The 17,956-nt window shown below is 38.2% G+C and overlaps 2 protein-coding genes across 2 annotated transcripts; both read left to right on the top strand.

The window, feature by feature from the left end:
• Positions 1–1,011: 1,011 nt before the first annotated feature.
• atp6v1e1b (ATPase H+ transporting V1 subunit E1b) lies at positions 1,012–7,015 on the top strand. Its single transcript, XM_034163486.1, has 10 exons — positions 1,012–1,142; positions 1,238–1,293; positions 3,184–3,249; positions 4,731–4,840; positions 5,032–5,098; positions 5,208–5,297; positions 5,378–5,446; positions 5,528–5,622; positions 5,729–5,816; positions 6,357–7,015. Exons 2-10 carry the CDS (start codon positions 1,261–1,263, stop codon positions 6,417–6,419), a joined length of 681 nt encoding a protein of 226 aa, XP_034019377.1. The 5' UTR covers positions 1,012–1,142; positions 1,238–1,260; the 3' UTR covers positions 6,420–7,015.
• Positions 7,016–7,096: 81 nt separating this feature from the next.
• On the top strand, positions 7,097–17,798 carry ada2b (adenosine deaminase 2b). The gene is made up of 10 exons (XM_034163484.1): positions 7,097–7,267; positions 8,575–8,940; positions 9,443–9,662; positions 9,746–9,956; positions 11,440–11,567; positions 11,892–11,982; positions 12,088–12,187; positions 12,283–12,440; positions 15,796–15,998; positions 17,656–17,798. The coding sequence occupies exons 2-10, from the start codon at positions 8,640–8,642 to the stop codon at positions 17,765–17,767; spliced, it is 1,524 nt and encodes a 507-aa protein (XP_034019375.1). The 5' UTR covers positions 7,097–7,267; positions 8,575–8,639; the 3' UTR covers positions 17,768–17,798.
• The last annotated feature ends 158 nt before the right edge of the window (positions 17,799–17,956 follow it).

Here is a 17,956-nt window from a genome sequence, read left to right as displayed (position 1 = left end):
TGTTACGGGGAAACATATGTCACATGTCATAGAATCCAATGGACATTGACCTTGTTTGACCTTTGGAGACCAAACAGTCAACACAATCAAAACTATTCAATTTTATTCCAACTATTCCAATTCAAGCTTAGTCAATTTGTGGTGTTATAATAAACATCATAATTAATAAAAGTACATGAAGCATATATCATACAAATACATCCATTAAATAAAAATGAAAACAAGTTGATTGCTGTTATAATAAGCATCATAATTATTTTTAGTGTGTAAAAATACATAAAGTATAAAAAGCACACATATAAATACAACAATAAAATAAAAAAAACACCAAAATGAGTCAATTAGTGATGCTATAAGCATCACAATTCCTAAAAAAAAAAAAAAACATAAACGTATATAAAGCACATATACAAATACAGCAATAAAAAAAAAATCATTGGTGTTATAATAAGTACCATAATTAATTTATTAGTGTGTAAAAAATTACTTAAAAGTATAAAGCACACATCATACAAGTACAACAATAAAATAATAAAAACACCTGAGTCAATTATTGGTATTATAATAAGCATCACAATTCGTAAAAAAAAAAAAAAATCCTAAACGTATATAAAGCACATATTATACAAATACAGCAATAAAATAAAAACAAAACAAACAAAAAAAAAACAGTGGCGTTATAATAAGCACCATAATTAATTTATTAGTGTGTAAAAAATTACATAAAAGTGTAAAAGCACACGTCATACAAGTACAACAATAAAATAATAAAAACACCTGAGTTAATTAATGGTATTATAATGAGCATCACATTCATAAAAAAACACTTATAATACAAATACAACAATAAAATAAAGCGCATACACAAATACAATAAAATAATTCATTTGTTACTGTGTAAAAAATGCATAAAAGTATAAAAGCACGCATCATACAAATACAAGTTTTTTGTTTAATTTAATTTATTTATTTGTGACAGAAACTGTAGCGTCATGTTGCAGGCTGTACTTCTCACATCTGATTGGCTGCTTTGGAGGAAGTAAACACCATGTGATTTTGCGGATCAGCTGACCCACCGTAGACATCTTTACGAGTCACGACTGCGGCTTTTCATTCATACCCGTTTGTCTGTGTATTCCCAGGTAAATAAACATCTGTGTGTAAAGTGGTTTTGGGCGTTCGAGGTGTCCGTGTTGTCGGTGACGGTGTGCGTTTGATTTTGTTGTTTGCCTCGCAGGCCCGGGCGGAGCTGCGACCATCATGGCGCTGAGCGACGCGGACGTCCAGAAACAGGTAGAAAACATCTTCAGCCTTCACGGTCTCACCTCAATAAATATCTGACTTTCCTTCACAAAACAGTCTCTGAGGTCTTAGCTGTCGAATTGGAAGAGTAAGAGGTGAAGAATGACAGCCGGGCGTCGGTGCAGCTGTTTGGGAACAAAATGATAAACTGGAATAAAATTCCTGGATTACATCTGGCTGCAGTTAGAACAAAATGAATTATTTTAGAGCCATTGTAGTGTGGAAGCTGAGGCAAATTGTGCAGTGTGTGTCATATTTCCATGTGATCACATGATGAGCAGCCTGAAGAGGAACTGGCACATAACGAACTAACTAACTAACTAACTAGCAACCAGTTAATGTGAAAATCTGACAAATGCAGATAGTAGAGATGGAGAAGATATGGTATATAAAAGTACTGCATTAGATTTGGAGCACTGTGATTATTTGATGGTGAAAATGGTTCATTTTATGGAGCCGACTCTTTTGACTCGGTTCATGTCGGGAATCATTTGGTGCCTGTGTGCCATATGCACATGGGAACGATTGTGGAATTGGACACGATCCATATTTGAATTGTGCTGTTGTGCAGTACATCCAGAAGTGTGCAAAGCGGTTGTCTAGAAGTAAGGCTGCACCTCACAAATATTTTCATCATTATTACATCCACCAACTAAGTTGGAGGAGGTTATCTTTTCAGCCTTGTTTGTCTGTTTGTTTGATTGATTGTGAACAGCCTAGAGCCCACACTTTTTCATATCATTATGAATTTTTATTTTACTGAAGATTCATATCCTGATAGGCAAGAACTGATTCAACTTTCAAGGTCAAAGGGCAAAGTCAGGAAAAATCTTGGAGTATTGGAAAAACTCCCTAACTTAACATTGAACGCTTTTTCAAATATTTATAAGTCTGTCAAAAAACATCAAATTTCTTTCATATTTGAGAGAGTTGTGTAGGATGGTATCCTTTATCAACTGACAAAGATCTTATCCAGATTACAGATTTTGTGGCCATTTAAATTTTAAACATTGATAGCCCCATTTAATGTATATTTTACATCATATCTTGCCCCAATCACTCTCATAGTTGAATGTGAAGTACAGACTGGCACTCACTATCGCCTGACAAAGTTTGGTCCAGATTGTGGATTTTGTGGACATTTGAACTTAATATTGAAAAGCCCCTTTGGTGTACATTTTGCATTATATCTCAATTAAAAGTGCCACAATCTCTCTCATTTGTGAAAATAAGGTGCAGTGCTCAAAGAATAGACTAAGTTTGATCCACATCTGATCCATATTGCGGATTTATCAGATATTTGATTTTTTAACATTGAAAAGCCCTTTTGATCTATATTTTAACTTATGAAAAGCCACTTCTAACAAGACTTTGACCTTGAAAAATTTTCCAAGGTAAAAATGTGTGGATTTGGATGCTACTATTGGCGGAGGTTTGCGCTCTGAGTGTGATGCTATATTTATTTTCTCGACTAGTTGTCAGGTGCGTAAAATGGTGAAAAATGTCCGATCGGTGTTATCCAGAGCCTGAGATGGCACCTTAAAATGTCTTGTTTTGTCCACAGTCCAAATATATTAAGTTTACTGCCAAATAGGAGCAAAGCAGCTTGGTAAAATAAACAAGAAATGATTCACATTTAAGAAGCTGAACTCAGAGAATGTGGATTTTTCTTCAAAATGACTCAAAGCGATTAATCAACTATCAAAATAGTTGTTGATTAATGTAATAGTTGATTAACAATCAAATAATTGATTAATCGTTCCAGCTCCAACTGGAAGTAGAGTTACTATTCAAATTTACAAATTTATCAGTTATTTTCTAGCTTCTGTATACACCTGAGAAATTTTAGTTGTTCTTCATGATTCTTATTCTTGTTTTTAGATCAAGCATATGATGGCCTTTATCGAGCAGGAGGCCAATGAGAAGGCAGAAGAAATAGATGCAAAGGTACGAATGTGTATAGACACACACACACACTTAACCCTACAATGCTGTGAGAAAATCACTTTCAGGTTAGATGTCATCTTCCACCATTTTTAGGCACCATCAAGTTGTGCTTTGGTTCTTAGTTTTCATTAAAAGACTCATTTATCAGTTACAGTCTGTGAGATCTGGCATTTGTGGCATCGTGTCATCAGGTGGTGGACTTATTATTTTTATTTTCCTTCTCTTGCTCTCCTTAATAGGTTGTTACACCACAGCGATGTAACAAGGGTATATCAGCTCAGAGACTTATTGCACACCACTAGGGGGTGGTAAAGATATTACCTTTACATGCATCAGAATCCCAAGTGGGCACATTTACGGTCATTTGGTGTTTCGCAGTTGTGAATCTCGCACCGTCTGGTGGTCCAAAACTCACGCGAGGGGTCGGTTTCAGCAGAGTTCCGGTGTCAGGAGCTCAGCATTCACAGTGTAAACACATCTTGTGAAGTATGGACAATAAGACAACATCGAGGCACAGCAGAAGTCCATCACAGGTGCTACACCTCCTCTAGATAACCCTCTCAACTTGGGAGAGCGTATAATCATCATGAACTCATTCACATCCTCGCTTTGCCATTGTTTACATACGCTGTGAGACCGCGATGCATTCTGGGAAGCGCAGACGGCCGCCAGGGGCATTATGAGAAATGCTGAAACACCAAATTAATATTCTGTCTTATATATTAGTTTTAGAAGAATTGTTGCTGTTTTGTCTTAAAACTGATCAGCACATGATTTGGAGCATCCATTGTAAAATATGTGATCATTGGAAGCTGGTGCTATTTATATGATGCTGATTTATCCACCGTTTGCAGCATTAATTTAAAAATTCAAAGTATTTACCTAGTTAGTGTGTGTATGTGTAACACATTGCTCCCCAGTCTTTCATATATTTAGTCTTTAACCACTTTAAGCCAATATTCAGTATTCAGATTAAAAAAAATCCATATGTACTTATGATGCCATATGCAGCTGATGTGTTATTTTCAGAAACAAAATATGTAATATCTTCATATTATGTGCTAATTATATAAAAAAAAAAAAATTGCATGCTGCAGTAGAATCCTTTTAACTTTTAGTTTAATGATTTCCCCCCATTATGTTAATGGTTGTAAATGGCCAAAAAAATAAGAAAAAAAAAAAAGCATTTATATTGGAAATTTCATTTTAAAACTTTCAAAGTTAATGTTGCACTTGGGTCATTATTGTAATGCTTTAAATGGGACAATAGCTCAATAATATAATAATAGCTCCTTGTCGGAGTCCCAACCTCAGATTAATAGGGAAGGGTTCCCATTGGTTGGCCTCCTACATATTGCTACTTAAACCTTGAAAGTGGCCTTTAAGTTTATTATCTGCATCAGCTGCTTCATTCAAGTTCAGCAAACAAATCAAGATATTGACAAAGAAGGATTTCTGCTGAAGAGTGTCTCCCCCTGCAGGCAGAGGAAGAGTTCAACATAGAGAAGGGCCGCCTGGTCCAAACTCAAAGGCTGAAGATAATGGAGTACTACGAGAAGAAAGAGAAGCAGATTGAGCAGCAGAAGAAAATGTGAGTCACTTGGACTTGTGACCTCTCTGTCTTAATTTGGTCCTTTTTAGGAAAATGGTAATAGCTGCACAGTCTTCCTAATTTTTAGTTCTTTCATCCAACGAGTGTGTTGTTCGCTGTCCAAATTCTCGAGATGGTGTCCACACACTAAACCGATCTGGTGTGTGTTTGTGTTATTTGTTTCCCAACAGTCAGATGTCAAATTTGATGAACCAGGCTCGACTGAAGGTACTAAAGGCCCGCGATGACATGATCTTGGTGAGCTATTTAGCACTTTTTTTTTTAAAATGTGATTGTCATATAATTTATGTAAATCAAAGAGATAACTGGGAAATGATGAACACATTGTGTCAATTTGTACCGTCAGGAATTGCTGAATGAGGCGTGCCAGCGGCTCGCCAGTATTGCAAAAGATCCATCCAAGTATCCAGCTCTATTGGACGGGTTGGTTTTACAGGTTAGCCTCTGCTGCTAACTTGTTTTGTCGATCATACTCAGTGGAATTAAGGTTTGATATTAAGTTTTTATTTATTGCAGGGGCTCTATCAACTTTTGGAGCCCAAAGTGACTATTCGCTGCCGTAAACGGGATGTTCAGTTGGTGCAGGTGAGTAACGTCTTCTTTAACAAGTGCAGGCTCTGATAGACTTCACTAAACTGTAATTTTAAACAACATCCTGTCACCCAGGCATCCATCCAGAGGAATATTCCCATATATAAATCCGCTGTGAAGACCAATGTGGAGGTCCGCATTGACCAGGACAACTTTCTCTCCCCAGATGTGTAAGCATGTGAAACCCATTTGAATGATTACCAAATGTGAATTTTAAAATTTCAGGTTAGCATCTGCGACATTCAAACTCTTGTTTTCCGATTTGTCCATCTTCAGTTCTGGAGGCATTGAGATCTATAATAGCGATGGGAAGATTAAGGTGTCCAACACCCTGGAGAGTAGGTTGGACCTCATGGCTCAGCAGGTAGGACACGAACACAGCCCATACTGATGGTGTGAAGTAGAGTTACAATAATTCAGACTTAACTTTTGAAGTTGGCAAAGTGTATTCTTTTGAGGTCTTCACACAACAGACTGTTTTAGTTAGTTGAAGTGAAGCCTGGTGCAGATGCACCCTTGTTGCAGTTACTTTGTCCAGATGTGAAAACAGCAGTGCACAAAAATCAAGTGCACTGATAGATTTTAGAGGATGTGGTGTCCTGCAGCTCGCTTTATGTGAAAATGCAAAGTGGACCAACCAGAGGAAAGTATACTATTAAATCTGTATAGCTCATCTGCTGTGTAAAATGTTCAGGAATCCACTCGGTGTCCACAGTGAGTCAACATCAGGACCACAGAAAACTGACCAGGAGAAAACCCATGCACATGAGGGGAAAAACATCCAACTTTCACACAGAAAGACTCGATTCAGATTAATTTTTAGGAATTATTTTTGCAGAGACCTGTATTAGACATTTGAGCCCAGGTATTTTACTTGATGTGAACCATGAGCCTCTGTTTGCAGATGATGCCTGAAATCCGTGTGGCTCTCTTTGGTGCCAACCCAAACCGCAAGTTTATGGACTGAGTAGCCCTGCTGTGTTCGAGAACTGCTGGTCTTCTGTTTGTCTTTTTTTTATTTTTGTCATATGAAAGACATCATTCCTTCGTCTGTGAAAAGAATTTGTGATGCCGGAGATTTGTCGTCATGTGATGTATTGCTGTAATTTTTTTTCTTCTGTGCATCAAACGACCTGAAGGGTGATGCAGCTCGACGTTACAGATGTGCATTGTGGGTACTGCACAGTCATTGTGACTGGTTTACTCTGCTGCTGATCAGATCATTAGGACACAAACACACATTCTGTCTCATTTTCACAATTTTATGCACTTCAGCACCATGTGATGAGCTTCACGGAGCGTTGCGTTGCTAAAGAGTGTCTGCTAGGTCCAATCACAGAGTGCAGAAAGAAACTACAAATGTCTTACAAGTTAATCTATTGAAGTACGTCAACTGTACGCTGCATTTGAAGGAGTGGGTGATGTCGTTCCATGTGGTGCACTGTATGTATATGAGGCTTCCAGATTAAGTTATGTGTGGTTTTTATTCTTCTCTTAAGTGTGTCTCCAACTGAAAATATTGTGGAAATGTACAACATAATAAAGTATTATCTATTGGTATTACCTCTCTGCTCTTCGTGACATGCACAACATCTGAATTTCTTTTGCTTCGTTCATTTATTTGGAAACACTGGCGACTCATGCCTCACCCATTAGTTTGTCACATGGCGTTTGTCTGAGGAAATACCGAATTATGCAACGACTGACTATTTGCTGACGCAGTGACCTCATATTGGAGCATCTTGTGGACAACAAGCGCAGTCTTTCAGGATGGCAGTGACCTGAGGTGCAAGATTCCTAAAGCTCTTGCTACATGTAAGTATTTTATTTTATTTATTTCCCCTCCTGCAATTAGCAGGATGAGCATTGGTGTAATGGAATCAAAAACTGCTTATTTTTTAAATTATTTATTTCGGTACAGATAGACCAGTGAGCATCCTGTTTTTTTTGTTTCTTTGTTTTTGCCAGTGTGCAAATCTTTTAACATATTTTGCATGATTTCACAGTTGACGTGCAGTACATTTTTGTCAGATTGTTTCAAGTAAATGAAAGATTCAAATTATTTTAGAAGTTATTGTACTTTTTTAATGTATTGCAGTCAAGAAAGAATCGTATTTAAAATTAAGCATTCTAATTCATAAAAAATGTGTGTGTGTGTGTGTGTGTGTATATATATATATCTCATTTTCTGCTTTAGTGCTATTCACAGCTGTAAATTTTGCTTGTCAAGAGAAATTGATATCTGTACAGCAAAACCTTCCATGTCCTAAAACTCAAGAACCGTACAACAATTAAAATTGTAATTTTTATGCATTAATACTAGGAGGTCAAAGCTCTGCCTGCCAAAAACTCATGCAATTCTGACAGTGGTAAATGCCTTTATTTACTGAATTTTGGGTTTCAACTAGGAAATGTAACAGAAGCTCTGAAATGCTCACACCACCCACTAGATGGTGACAAAAGCTGCTCACCAACAAGGTGACTGTTCATTTGAGAAGTTAACTTTTGAAGACAATAACATTGGATGACAACCGAAAATCAACTTATAGTTGTGTCCTGGACCCTTATAGGCAATTTACATGTTGTTTTTAGATTTGCCAAGATTATTATCAATCAGTTACCGTCTTTGTGTTGTGAACAAGAGCCATGTTGTTAGAAGGTGAAATGATGATTTTAGCAATAACAACCTTGTGTTCATTTTATAAAATAATTACTTTTGCATTAAAATAGCAGGCACACAAGTAGGTGGACAGTAAGATGTTTTTTGTCTGATTGAAAAATAATTATTTCCATAAGGGCTCCCGAAATGTCTGTAATTCCTAAATGGATGCAATGTTTTTGTTTTTGTTAAAAATTAAAATCTACACTACAAATATGTCTCGCTTCAGTTCACCTCTATTGCAGCAAAATAATTAAAAAATTAATAATAATGTAATGTCCAAATATTTATGGACCCAAACTTCACAATTTGTGCTTTATATCACAGGTAACATACTTAGTCTTAAATGTTGATGTGAGTCCAAGGGATTAGTGTTGAGCCACAAACAAACAGCTTACATTGCTTTATGACATCACTGAGAACTTAATTTGGTTGTATTTATTCTCTGTATTTGTCTTCACAGCTTGAAATAAAGCAACTGAAAACGCTCTAGCAAGGACACAGCGCCCTCCTGTGGAACAAAAGGACATGGCCATCCCAATCTGCCAAGCTGTGATTGCATGTGTGCCCCTTCTGTGGTTGGTGCGGGTGACTGACGGGATGCCTGACCCGACTCAGAGGGACATGCTGATCCAGCAAGAGGCTTCCAGGCAGACGGGAGGCCGAGTGGTGCTGACTGCGGCTGAGCAGAAACTCAACACTTACCTCCACTGGCTCAAGAAGCGAGAGATGTCTGCGGCACAGTTCCCGCCTGCATTTCACTTCTTCAAAGCAAAGCCTCTCATCCAAAGAAGCTCCATCTTTCGACTGCTGCAGAAGATGCCCAAAGGTGATTCAACAGTTCCTTAGTACTAACCAGCTCTTCAGGATCCTGGTGCTTGTGAGAGTTGGTGGCTTATGAGTGACATAAGACATCAACTAGATACCCAGTACTACGTAGGTGTCTTCAGAGGATACGTGGGTACCGCTGGATTGACTTTATCTCAAGCGAGCTGTATTTTTAGGGAGACTGATGAGTAGCTCTTACAAAATGAGGGCGTATCAGCTACGGCATTTTGGCCATGTGTCGTGTTTCTCTGGGCATTATCCAGCACACAGGTGCCTCAGTGTTGAGGAACCCTGCAGCTGGAGAAGACCACGAGGACCCTCTTGTATCACCTGGCTGCAGCAGATGGATGGTTACTTTCTAAAGGTGCGAATACACTGGTTGCCTAGCTGGGGGGTTGGGGTGCCATCCAGGACCCTGGGCAGTTATGTGGTGGTGCAGCTGCACAAGTGCATGCTCCCAAATGAGTAATAACCAAAATTTTGGTGTATTGTTTTGGCCATAGGTGCAGCCCTCCACATTCACAGCTCCTCTCTGGTTAGTGTTGAGTGGCTGGTGAAGAACGCCACCTACAGGCCACACTGCTACATCTGCTTCACATGGGACAAGTCAGTCCGCTTTCTTTTCTCCTATCACCAGCCTTTCCCATGGTGGGACTGCTTCTACTGGCAGCTGCTATCAGACTTGAGAGCCAGAATAGGAGACCCTACAAGCTTTGACAACAGGTATAAGAAGTCACCCCTCCAGTACTTTTAAAGTAAGTGCAATGCCACAATCTAACAAAATACTTGTTTGGGGATTTCTCCAGTTTAATGCAGCACCTCACGCTCTTCACTGAAGATCCAGAGGGTGCATACTCCAATCAAGATGTTGTGTGGGAGAGGTTTGAGAAAGCCTTCATGGCAGCTTCTGGGCTAATCACTCATGCCCCCGTACTAAGGGACTACTTCTACAGGGGCCTAGAAGAGCTTCACCAAGACAACATCATGTATTTGGAACTTCGGAGTGGTCTGTCACAGGTTTGTGATAGAGTCTGACCAATACAGATATAAGGGTGTTAGAGAGAAAAGAAGGATATACGTTGTCAAAAGGGTCATAAAACATTATGATTCATGACCCCCCTCTCCTCCAATACGAAAACCTCTTTCCCCCAAAATAAACAATGTCAGAAAACAATTTGGCAATTGTAGATGGTGTCATTACATAGTTTGTACAGCAGAAGGTGCTCTGCTGGCATTGTTTATAACGCTCTCAAGTAAGGTTGGGTCCCCCATCACCCCTTGTTCATGTTAGCTACAAGAGAGAGAGGCAAAGTGACCAGCTGTCATTCATTTTCAATCAGTGGACATTTTACAGTGACAAGAGACAAGTGGTTGCTGTGGGACCAGCTAGGCGGGGCCAAAACAGACGTAAAGTCTGTTTCATGCAAATGCTGCGTGATGATACACGATGACTGGTAATCAAAGTCAAGACAGCGTGAAGGTACTGTGGTTGGTGGTTAAAATTATACCTATTTAAAACCTCTTGCCTCAAATACATTTCTTTGTCATAGATGTTTGAGAACAAAATGTTCGCAATCCTTCCATGTTTTATGCATTTAATACCAGAGAGAAAAGAAGGACATAAGTTGTCAAAAGGGTCATAAAACCATAAAACATTATGATTATTATGTGTGCTTCTTCACTACACAGTGTCCCTCCAAGGCAGGACGCCCTTCACTTGCACACAGTGTCCTCCTAACAGTTAATGAAATAGTGGTTTATAATGAAATACGAATATTTATGAAGTAATTATAATCATTGTTAAAATAAATTTTTTTGAAGTAATTAAAAAAATAGTCTTTAGTTTCTTTGTAAAGTAACGTTGTTGACTCTCAATCGTCCAAGCATCTTGGAGCATTTGCACGAGCGACGTTCTCACCTCACCAGAAACTGAAAGATGCAACTTATTAATTAAACATTTACACTTTAAAAATGTTATGATCTATTTTTTTCTCCTTACCATGTAATGGTGAGTGCCTCTCCCTGGCGCTCTGTAGATGCTTCGATAGACCTCTGCCAGCTATAACACATCAACTTTGGCTTATATTCATTTAATGTAAATGAATTTTCGGTGGGACTTACTTGCATCTCTGCAGTGAAGCCAGGTGATGCGGCGTTTCTACACTTCATTCGCGTCTTCTGACTCCGTATTGATTTCTAAGAATAAATAAGTGAATAAGTAGGAACGTCACTGGTGATGACACCATCTACAATGGCCAAATTGTTTTCCGCCATTGTTTATTTTGGGGGAAAGAAGTTTTAGTATCAGCAGAAAAAAAAATACAATACTGATATGTTTGTAAAATGCTCGTGGATAATATCAATCAACTAATATATTGGTCAGGTTCTAGTTTGTGCTTGTGTTTACATTTACAGCTACATTGTCACCAGTAATACTGGATCTAACAAAGATCCTCCCTGATATATCTTAAATTGCAACTGAGCATTTTCTGTGTTGTAGACGTACGAGCTCGATGGAACCACCCACGATAAAGTCTGGTCTTTGAAAACCTTTCAAGAAGTAACCAAGAAATTTATAGGAGATCACCCAGACTTTCTCGGAGCTCGCGTCATAATTTCTGCCCACAGGTACGTTTACCAGTGTGACTGTTTTACGTAGATGACATGATGCTTTCTTGACATTATGACAGTATGTAAATATCTATTAACACATGGCTAAATGATATTATCTGTATTCTTCTCAACCTAAAAGAAGAAATTCCAAATATTTCTGCAAATTTTAATGAATATTTGCTCATTACTGTATTAAGTTGTCCTATCTAATCGATGTTTTACACTAGTTTTGTACACTGTAACAGAATCCTGTGGTTGAAAGTCAGTTTAGGGCAAAGTGGTTGAATTCTGAGATGTGTTCAAAATCTGATGGCTTCATAATTTGATGACTTCTGTCAGGACTCTGAGTGTATCCGAGGCTAAAACGGCAGTAAAAGAGGCTGTTAAGTTGCAGAAGGACTTTCCGGATGTTGTTGTAGGTTTTGACATGGTAAGACAGAAAGAAGGAAGTACTTTAATTTACATATTGAATCTTTATTGTTGATGGTGATTTAATACCTTGTTGTTTGCATTAATTAATGTTTTTGCTTTGAAGGTTGGCAGGGAGGACAGAGGAAGGACTCTGTGGTATTACAGGGAGGCTCTTTGTTTACCTGCAGAACTACTGCCGTATTTCTTCCACGCAGGAGAGACAGGTAATACAATAATTATAATACCTAACATTCAGGATCTTTATAAAAGTAACAGAAAAAAGGTTTGAATCTGTCAAATTTTTATATTCTGTGTGTAGACGATGAAGGCACCGATGTGGATCAGAACATTCTTGATGCCCTCTTGTTCAACACCACCCGCATTGGGCATGGCTATGCTTTGGCACGCCATCCACTTGCCAAGGAGATTTCCAGGAAAAGAAATGTGGCCTTGGAGCTTTGCCCCATCTCAAACCAGGTCAGACGTTGCATTGTTTCAGCAACAACAGAATTGAATAAAAAAAAAAAAAATCTGTGAGTGTAGATTCTGCCATGCGGATAGATGATATCTATAAATTTAGTCAAACATTTTGTTTAATCTCTAGAATGTTTCACGAGGTATCCAAGTTTAGTTGAAATCAACTGTCTGTCATTCATTCATTTTCTGCTGTTTATCCGGGTCGTGGTAGAAGTAGATCCCACACTTCTCTATCCACGGTCAAGTCCTCCAACTCTTCCTTCCATTTGTATTGTAGAACACTCAAAGGCTCGAGTGATAATGTTTTAATATGACTAGTACTGTACAAAAAAGGTGAGTTTATCCTTTAGTCTGTTTCTGATTGATTGTAAGTTGCAGAAAGGTTTACTCGGTCTACTCAAATTTTTGTCAACAAAAAATTTCACATTTCATCCTGTCAAAAACATCCCCTTGGTTTAATCATGTAGGCACTAAAATTCAATAAGAAAGTAAACCATCATGGTGGTTCTTATTCACATCACTCAGGTGGTCTAGTGTTTTGGGTTGTTGACCACAGAAACATGGTATGTTAGTCCCCTATCCTGGTTGAGAAGGATGGCTTCTTTTATACAACCCCTGGCAAAAATTATGGAATCACCGGCCTCGGAGGATGTTCATTCATCATCAAATCAGATCTGCTCATTAGTCTGCATCTAAAAAGGAGTGATCACACCTTGGAGAGCTGTTGCACCAAGTGGACTGACATGAATCATGGCTCCAACACGAGAGATGTCAATTGAAACAAAAGAGAGGATTGTCAAACTCTTAAAAGAGGGTAAATCATCACGGAATGTTGCAAAAGATGTTGGTTGTTAACAGTCAGCTGTGTGTAAACTCTGGGCCAAATACAAACAACATGGGAAGGTTGTTAAAGGCAAACATACTGGTAGACCAAGGAAGACATCAAAGCGTCAAGACAGAAAACTTAAAGCAATATGTCTCAAAAATCGCAAATGCACAACAAAACAAATGAGGAACAAATGGGAGGAAACTGGAGTCAACGTCTGTGACCGAACTGTAAGAAACCGCCTAAAGGAAGTGGGATTTACATACAGAAAAGCTAAACGAAAGCCATCATTAACACCTAAACAGAAAAAAACAAGGTTACAATGGGCTAAGAAAAAGCAATCATGGACTGTGGATGACTGGATGAAAGTCATATTCAGTGATGAATCTCGAATCTGCATTGGGCAAGGTGATGATGCTGGAACTTTTGTTTGGTGCCGTTCCAATGAGATTTATAAAGATGACTGCCTGAAGAGAACATGTAAATTTCCACAGTCATTGATGATATGGGGCTGCATGTCAGGTAAAGGTACTGGGGAGATGGCTGACATTACATCATCCATAAATGCACAATTTACGTTGATATTTTGGACACTTTTCTTATCCCATCAATTGAAAGGATGTTTAGGGATGATGAAATCATTTTTCAAGATGATAATGCATCTTGCCATAGAGCAAAAACTGTGAAAACATTCCTTGCAAAAAGACACATAGGGTCAATGTCATGACCTGCAAATAGTCCAGATCTTAATCCAATTGAAAATCTTTGGTGGAAGTTGAAGAAAATGGTCCTTGACAAGGCTCCAACCTGCAAAGCTGATCTGGCAACAGCAATCAGAGAAAGTTGGAGCCAGATTGATGAAGAGTACTGTTTGTCACTCATTAAGTCCATGCCTCAGAGACTCCAAGCTGTTATAAAAGCCAGAGGTGGTGCAACAAAATACTAGTGACGTGTTGGAGCGTTTTGTTTTTCATGATTCCATAATTTTTTTCCTCAGAATTGAGTGATTCCATATTTGTTTTCCCTCTGCTTGGTCTAAAAAAGTAACCGTTACTGACTGCCACAATTTTTTTTCCTGATTTCTTATAGTGTTTCTTAAAGTCAGAAAGTTGCTATTTGAAATGACTTTAGTTTTGTGTCATGTCTGTGATCTGCTTTTTTTTCTACAGTACTCTTCATCAATCTGGCTCCAAATGTCTCTGATTGCTGTTGCCAGAGCAGCTTTGCAGGTTGGAGCCTTGTCATGGACCATTTTCTTCAACTTCAACCAAAGATTTTCAGTTGGATTAAGATCCGGACTATTTGCTGGCCATGACATTGACCCTATGTGTCTTTTTGCAAGGAATGTTTTCACAGTTTTTGCTCTATGGCAAGATGCATTATCATCTTGAAAAATGATTTCATCATCCCCAAACATCCTTTCAATTGATGGGATAAGAAAAGTGTCCAAAATATCAACGTAAACTTGTGCATTTATTGATGATGTAATGACAGCCATCTCCCCAGTGCCTTTACCTGACATGCAGCCCCATATCATCAATGACTGTGGAAATGTACATGTTCTCTTCAGGCAGTCATCTTTATAAATCTCATTGGAACGGCACCAAACAAAAGTTCCAGCATCATCACCTTGCCCAATGCAGATTCGAGATTCATCACTGAATGACTTTCATCCAGTCATCCACAGTCGATTGCTTTTCCTTAGTCCATTGTAACCTTGTTTTTTTTTTTTTTCTGTTTAGGTGTTAATGATGGCTTTCGTTTAGCTTTTCTGTATGTAAATCCCATTTCCTTTAGGCGGTTTCTTACAGTTCGGTCACAGACGTTGACTCCAGTTTCCTCCCATTCGTTCCTCATTTGTTTTGTTGTGCATCTTTGATTTTTGAGACATATCGCTTTAAGTTTTCTGTCTTGACGCTTTGATGTCTTCCTTGGTCTACCAGTATGTTTGCCTTTAACAACCTTCCCATGTTGTTTGTATTTGGTCCAGAGTTTAGACACAGCTGACTGTGAACAACCAACATCTTTTGCAACATTGCGTGATGATTTACCCTCTTTTAAGAGTTTGATAATCCTCTCCTTTGTTTCAATTGACAGCTCTCGTGTTGGAGCCATGATTCATGTCAGTCCACTTGGTGCAACAGCTCTCCAAGGTGTGATCACTCCTTTTTAGATGCAGACTAACGAGCAGATCTGATGTGATGCAGGTGTTAGTTTTGGGGATGAAAATGTACAGGGTGATTCCATAATTTATTCCTCAGAATTGAGTGAGTCCATATTTTTTTTCCCTCTGCTTGGTCTAAAAAAGTAACCGTTACTGACTGCCACAATTTTTCCTGATTTCTTATAGTGTTTCTTAAAGCCAGAAAGTTGCCATTTGAAATGACTTTAGTTTTGTGTCATGTCGGTGATCTGCTTTTTTTCTACAAAATTAAACAACTGAATGAACATCCTCCGAGGCCGGTGATTCCATAATTTTTGCCAGGGGTTGTAGTGGTAGATGTGGTTTGTTTGTTGTGAGTCCTGCAGGTGCTGAAGCTGGTTTCAGATCTTCGTAACCATCCCGCGGCTGTGCTTCTGTCAGAGGGCCACCCGATGGTGATCAGCTCTGATGATCCATCTCTCTTTGGCACCACAGGCCTCTCTTATGACTTCTACCAAGCATTTGTCGGCATTGGGGGGCTAAAAGCAAATCTGGGAACTCTGAAAGAACTGGCTATGAACTCTATCAGGTAAGAATATTTTACATTTGAGCTCGCTCGTGTTTCCGTAGACCATAGCAGTGATCCCCCCCACAAAAAAAATCTCCCTGGATTGTTTTCGCCTGATCATCTTAAATACCAAAACAAATTGTTAATCATTTAATAATGAAGTGGATTGGAAACTACACCTCATTTTGCAAAGCTTACAAGTAATGATTATCATTTATACAGCAGTTTCAATTTGAAGACAGTGTTACACAAACTAAACTGCAATTGAAAAAAATGTCCTTATAAATAATTCAATTAAAAATAAACTGACTACTATTAAAAAAAAAAAAAAAGTTTTAACATTATTACCAAAAAAGAAAAATCTTAAATGGACTTGAAATTGACCCCATAATTTTTAAGCATTTAACAGCTCGGTTCATTTTATCTGAAACCTTGAAGTGTCAAATTTATTCTTTTTGTCTTGCAGTTAAAGATGTATTCAGCGATGCTCTGACATCACGCATTTCTGGCTGCAAAAACAACCAGTGTCACATCGTTATGGATACAAAAGTGAATAAAAGCATTTATTTATTTTAAAATTACTTTTGATGTAGAGATTAAATTTTCTTTAATACTTATGAGAAAAAAAGTCACATGTCCAACAAAACAGTTGTGGCTGTTGACTCATTGGATTGGAATTACAAGGATGAAAAGTTTAAATATTTCTAGGGCAGATGCTGCAAATCGTCCAAATCATCACTATGCTGCCCTCGTACTGTGTTCCCCATCAGCACTTGAATGACTGGTTGGAATCCCAATAAATCACAAGGAGTGCTTTTGTGGTGGATCCTAAAACCCAGAGATGTCTCTGAGACATGTTGGAAACAATACTTATTATGCAGATTAATGCATTTTATGTCTTAATAATATTGTTGAATATGTGTAAAATGGGGGTAATTTAATAAAGATATAGTGCTGTTTCTAAGAACGATTTAGTTATTTTTGTTTTGCGGTCAGAAACAGTGATTTCTCCATAAGTCGTTATTAAATCTGCACAAAATTCCCTCATTTACAAGATCTTCTAAAATATTACATTGAATTATAGACAGACATAGCACAAAATGTATTAATCTGCATCATAAGTAGTTTCCTTTTCCGAGATGTCTGCAAAAGTTTACGGGTTTTAGGATCCACCTGCTTTTCTTGTGTTTACCGTCTTTCCAACAGACACACATTCATAGATTCAATGTCTCTCTGTAAAACTGCAAGAAAACATAGAAATAAAATACATAAATTTCATATATGTGGTACAGAACTAGCACAGATGCTAACCACAAGCTACTGAAGCTCACAGACCACGAGAGCTAGCATAAGTTAGCTGCTAATCTTACGTTACATAGAGAGCTAGACAACTACGAGATTCAGTAGTGCAAATGAGAAATAATACCCCAAAAGATAATACCATCACCAATAATAGAGTTTCAAGACATCTTTCACCAAAGAGAAATCATCAGTTCAAGGAGTAAACAGAAAATGTAACTTGCGCAGTTTTGCAAATGTCCACCAGCTGGCGGGATTTCCTAGAATAAATCAACATAAATCAATCAAATCCGTAATCCATAATTTTGATGAGAAAATCAAAGTTCAATCCTTTTATAATAGAGATCACCGTCACATTAAACACTCCTTCCATGTGCAGGTACAGCTCTCTGCCACCTCGTGTGAAGGATGCGGCCCTGGTCATGTGGCAGAAGAGGTGGGACACTTTTGTTTTGGAAAACTCATTGCTGACAATCAGTGGACCCGTTTGACTTGAAGATTTGCAATCCTGTTTAAGTGAAGAAAGAAAGGACATTTGTAATGTTGAGTGTGTGAAAGTCTGTCACTCTCAACCTGTATATACACTCGCGGGTTGGTCCGGGGATCCACGGGCTCGAGATCAGCTCTATAGTGTTTATAAAATAAGTAGCTGACATTTTTTCAAGGGTGGTAATAAATTA

This window comes from Thalassophryne amazonica, chromosome 22 (genome assembly GCF_902500255.1).
Source record: "Thalassophryne amazonica chromosome 22, fThaAma1.1, whole genome shotgun sequence".
In the NCBI taxonomy this organism is placed as follows: Eukaryota; Metazoa; Chordata; class Actinopteri; order Batrachoidiformes; family Batrachoididae; genus Thalassophryne; species Thalassophryne amazonica.
This window is presented reverse-complemented; position numbering and strand designations above follow the sequence as displayed.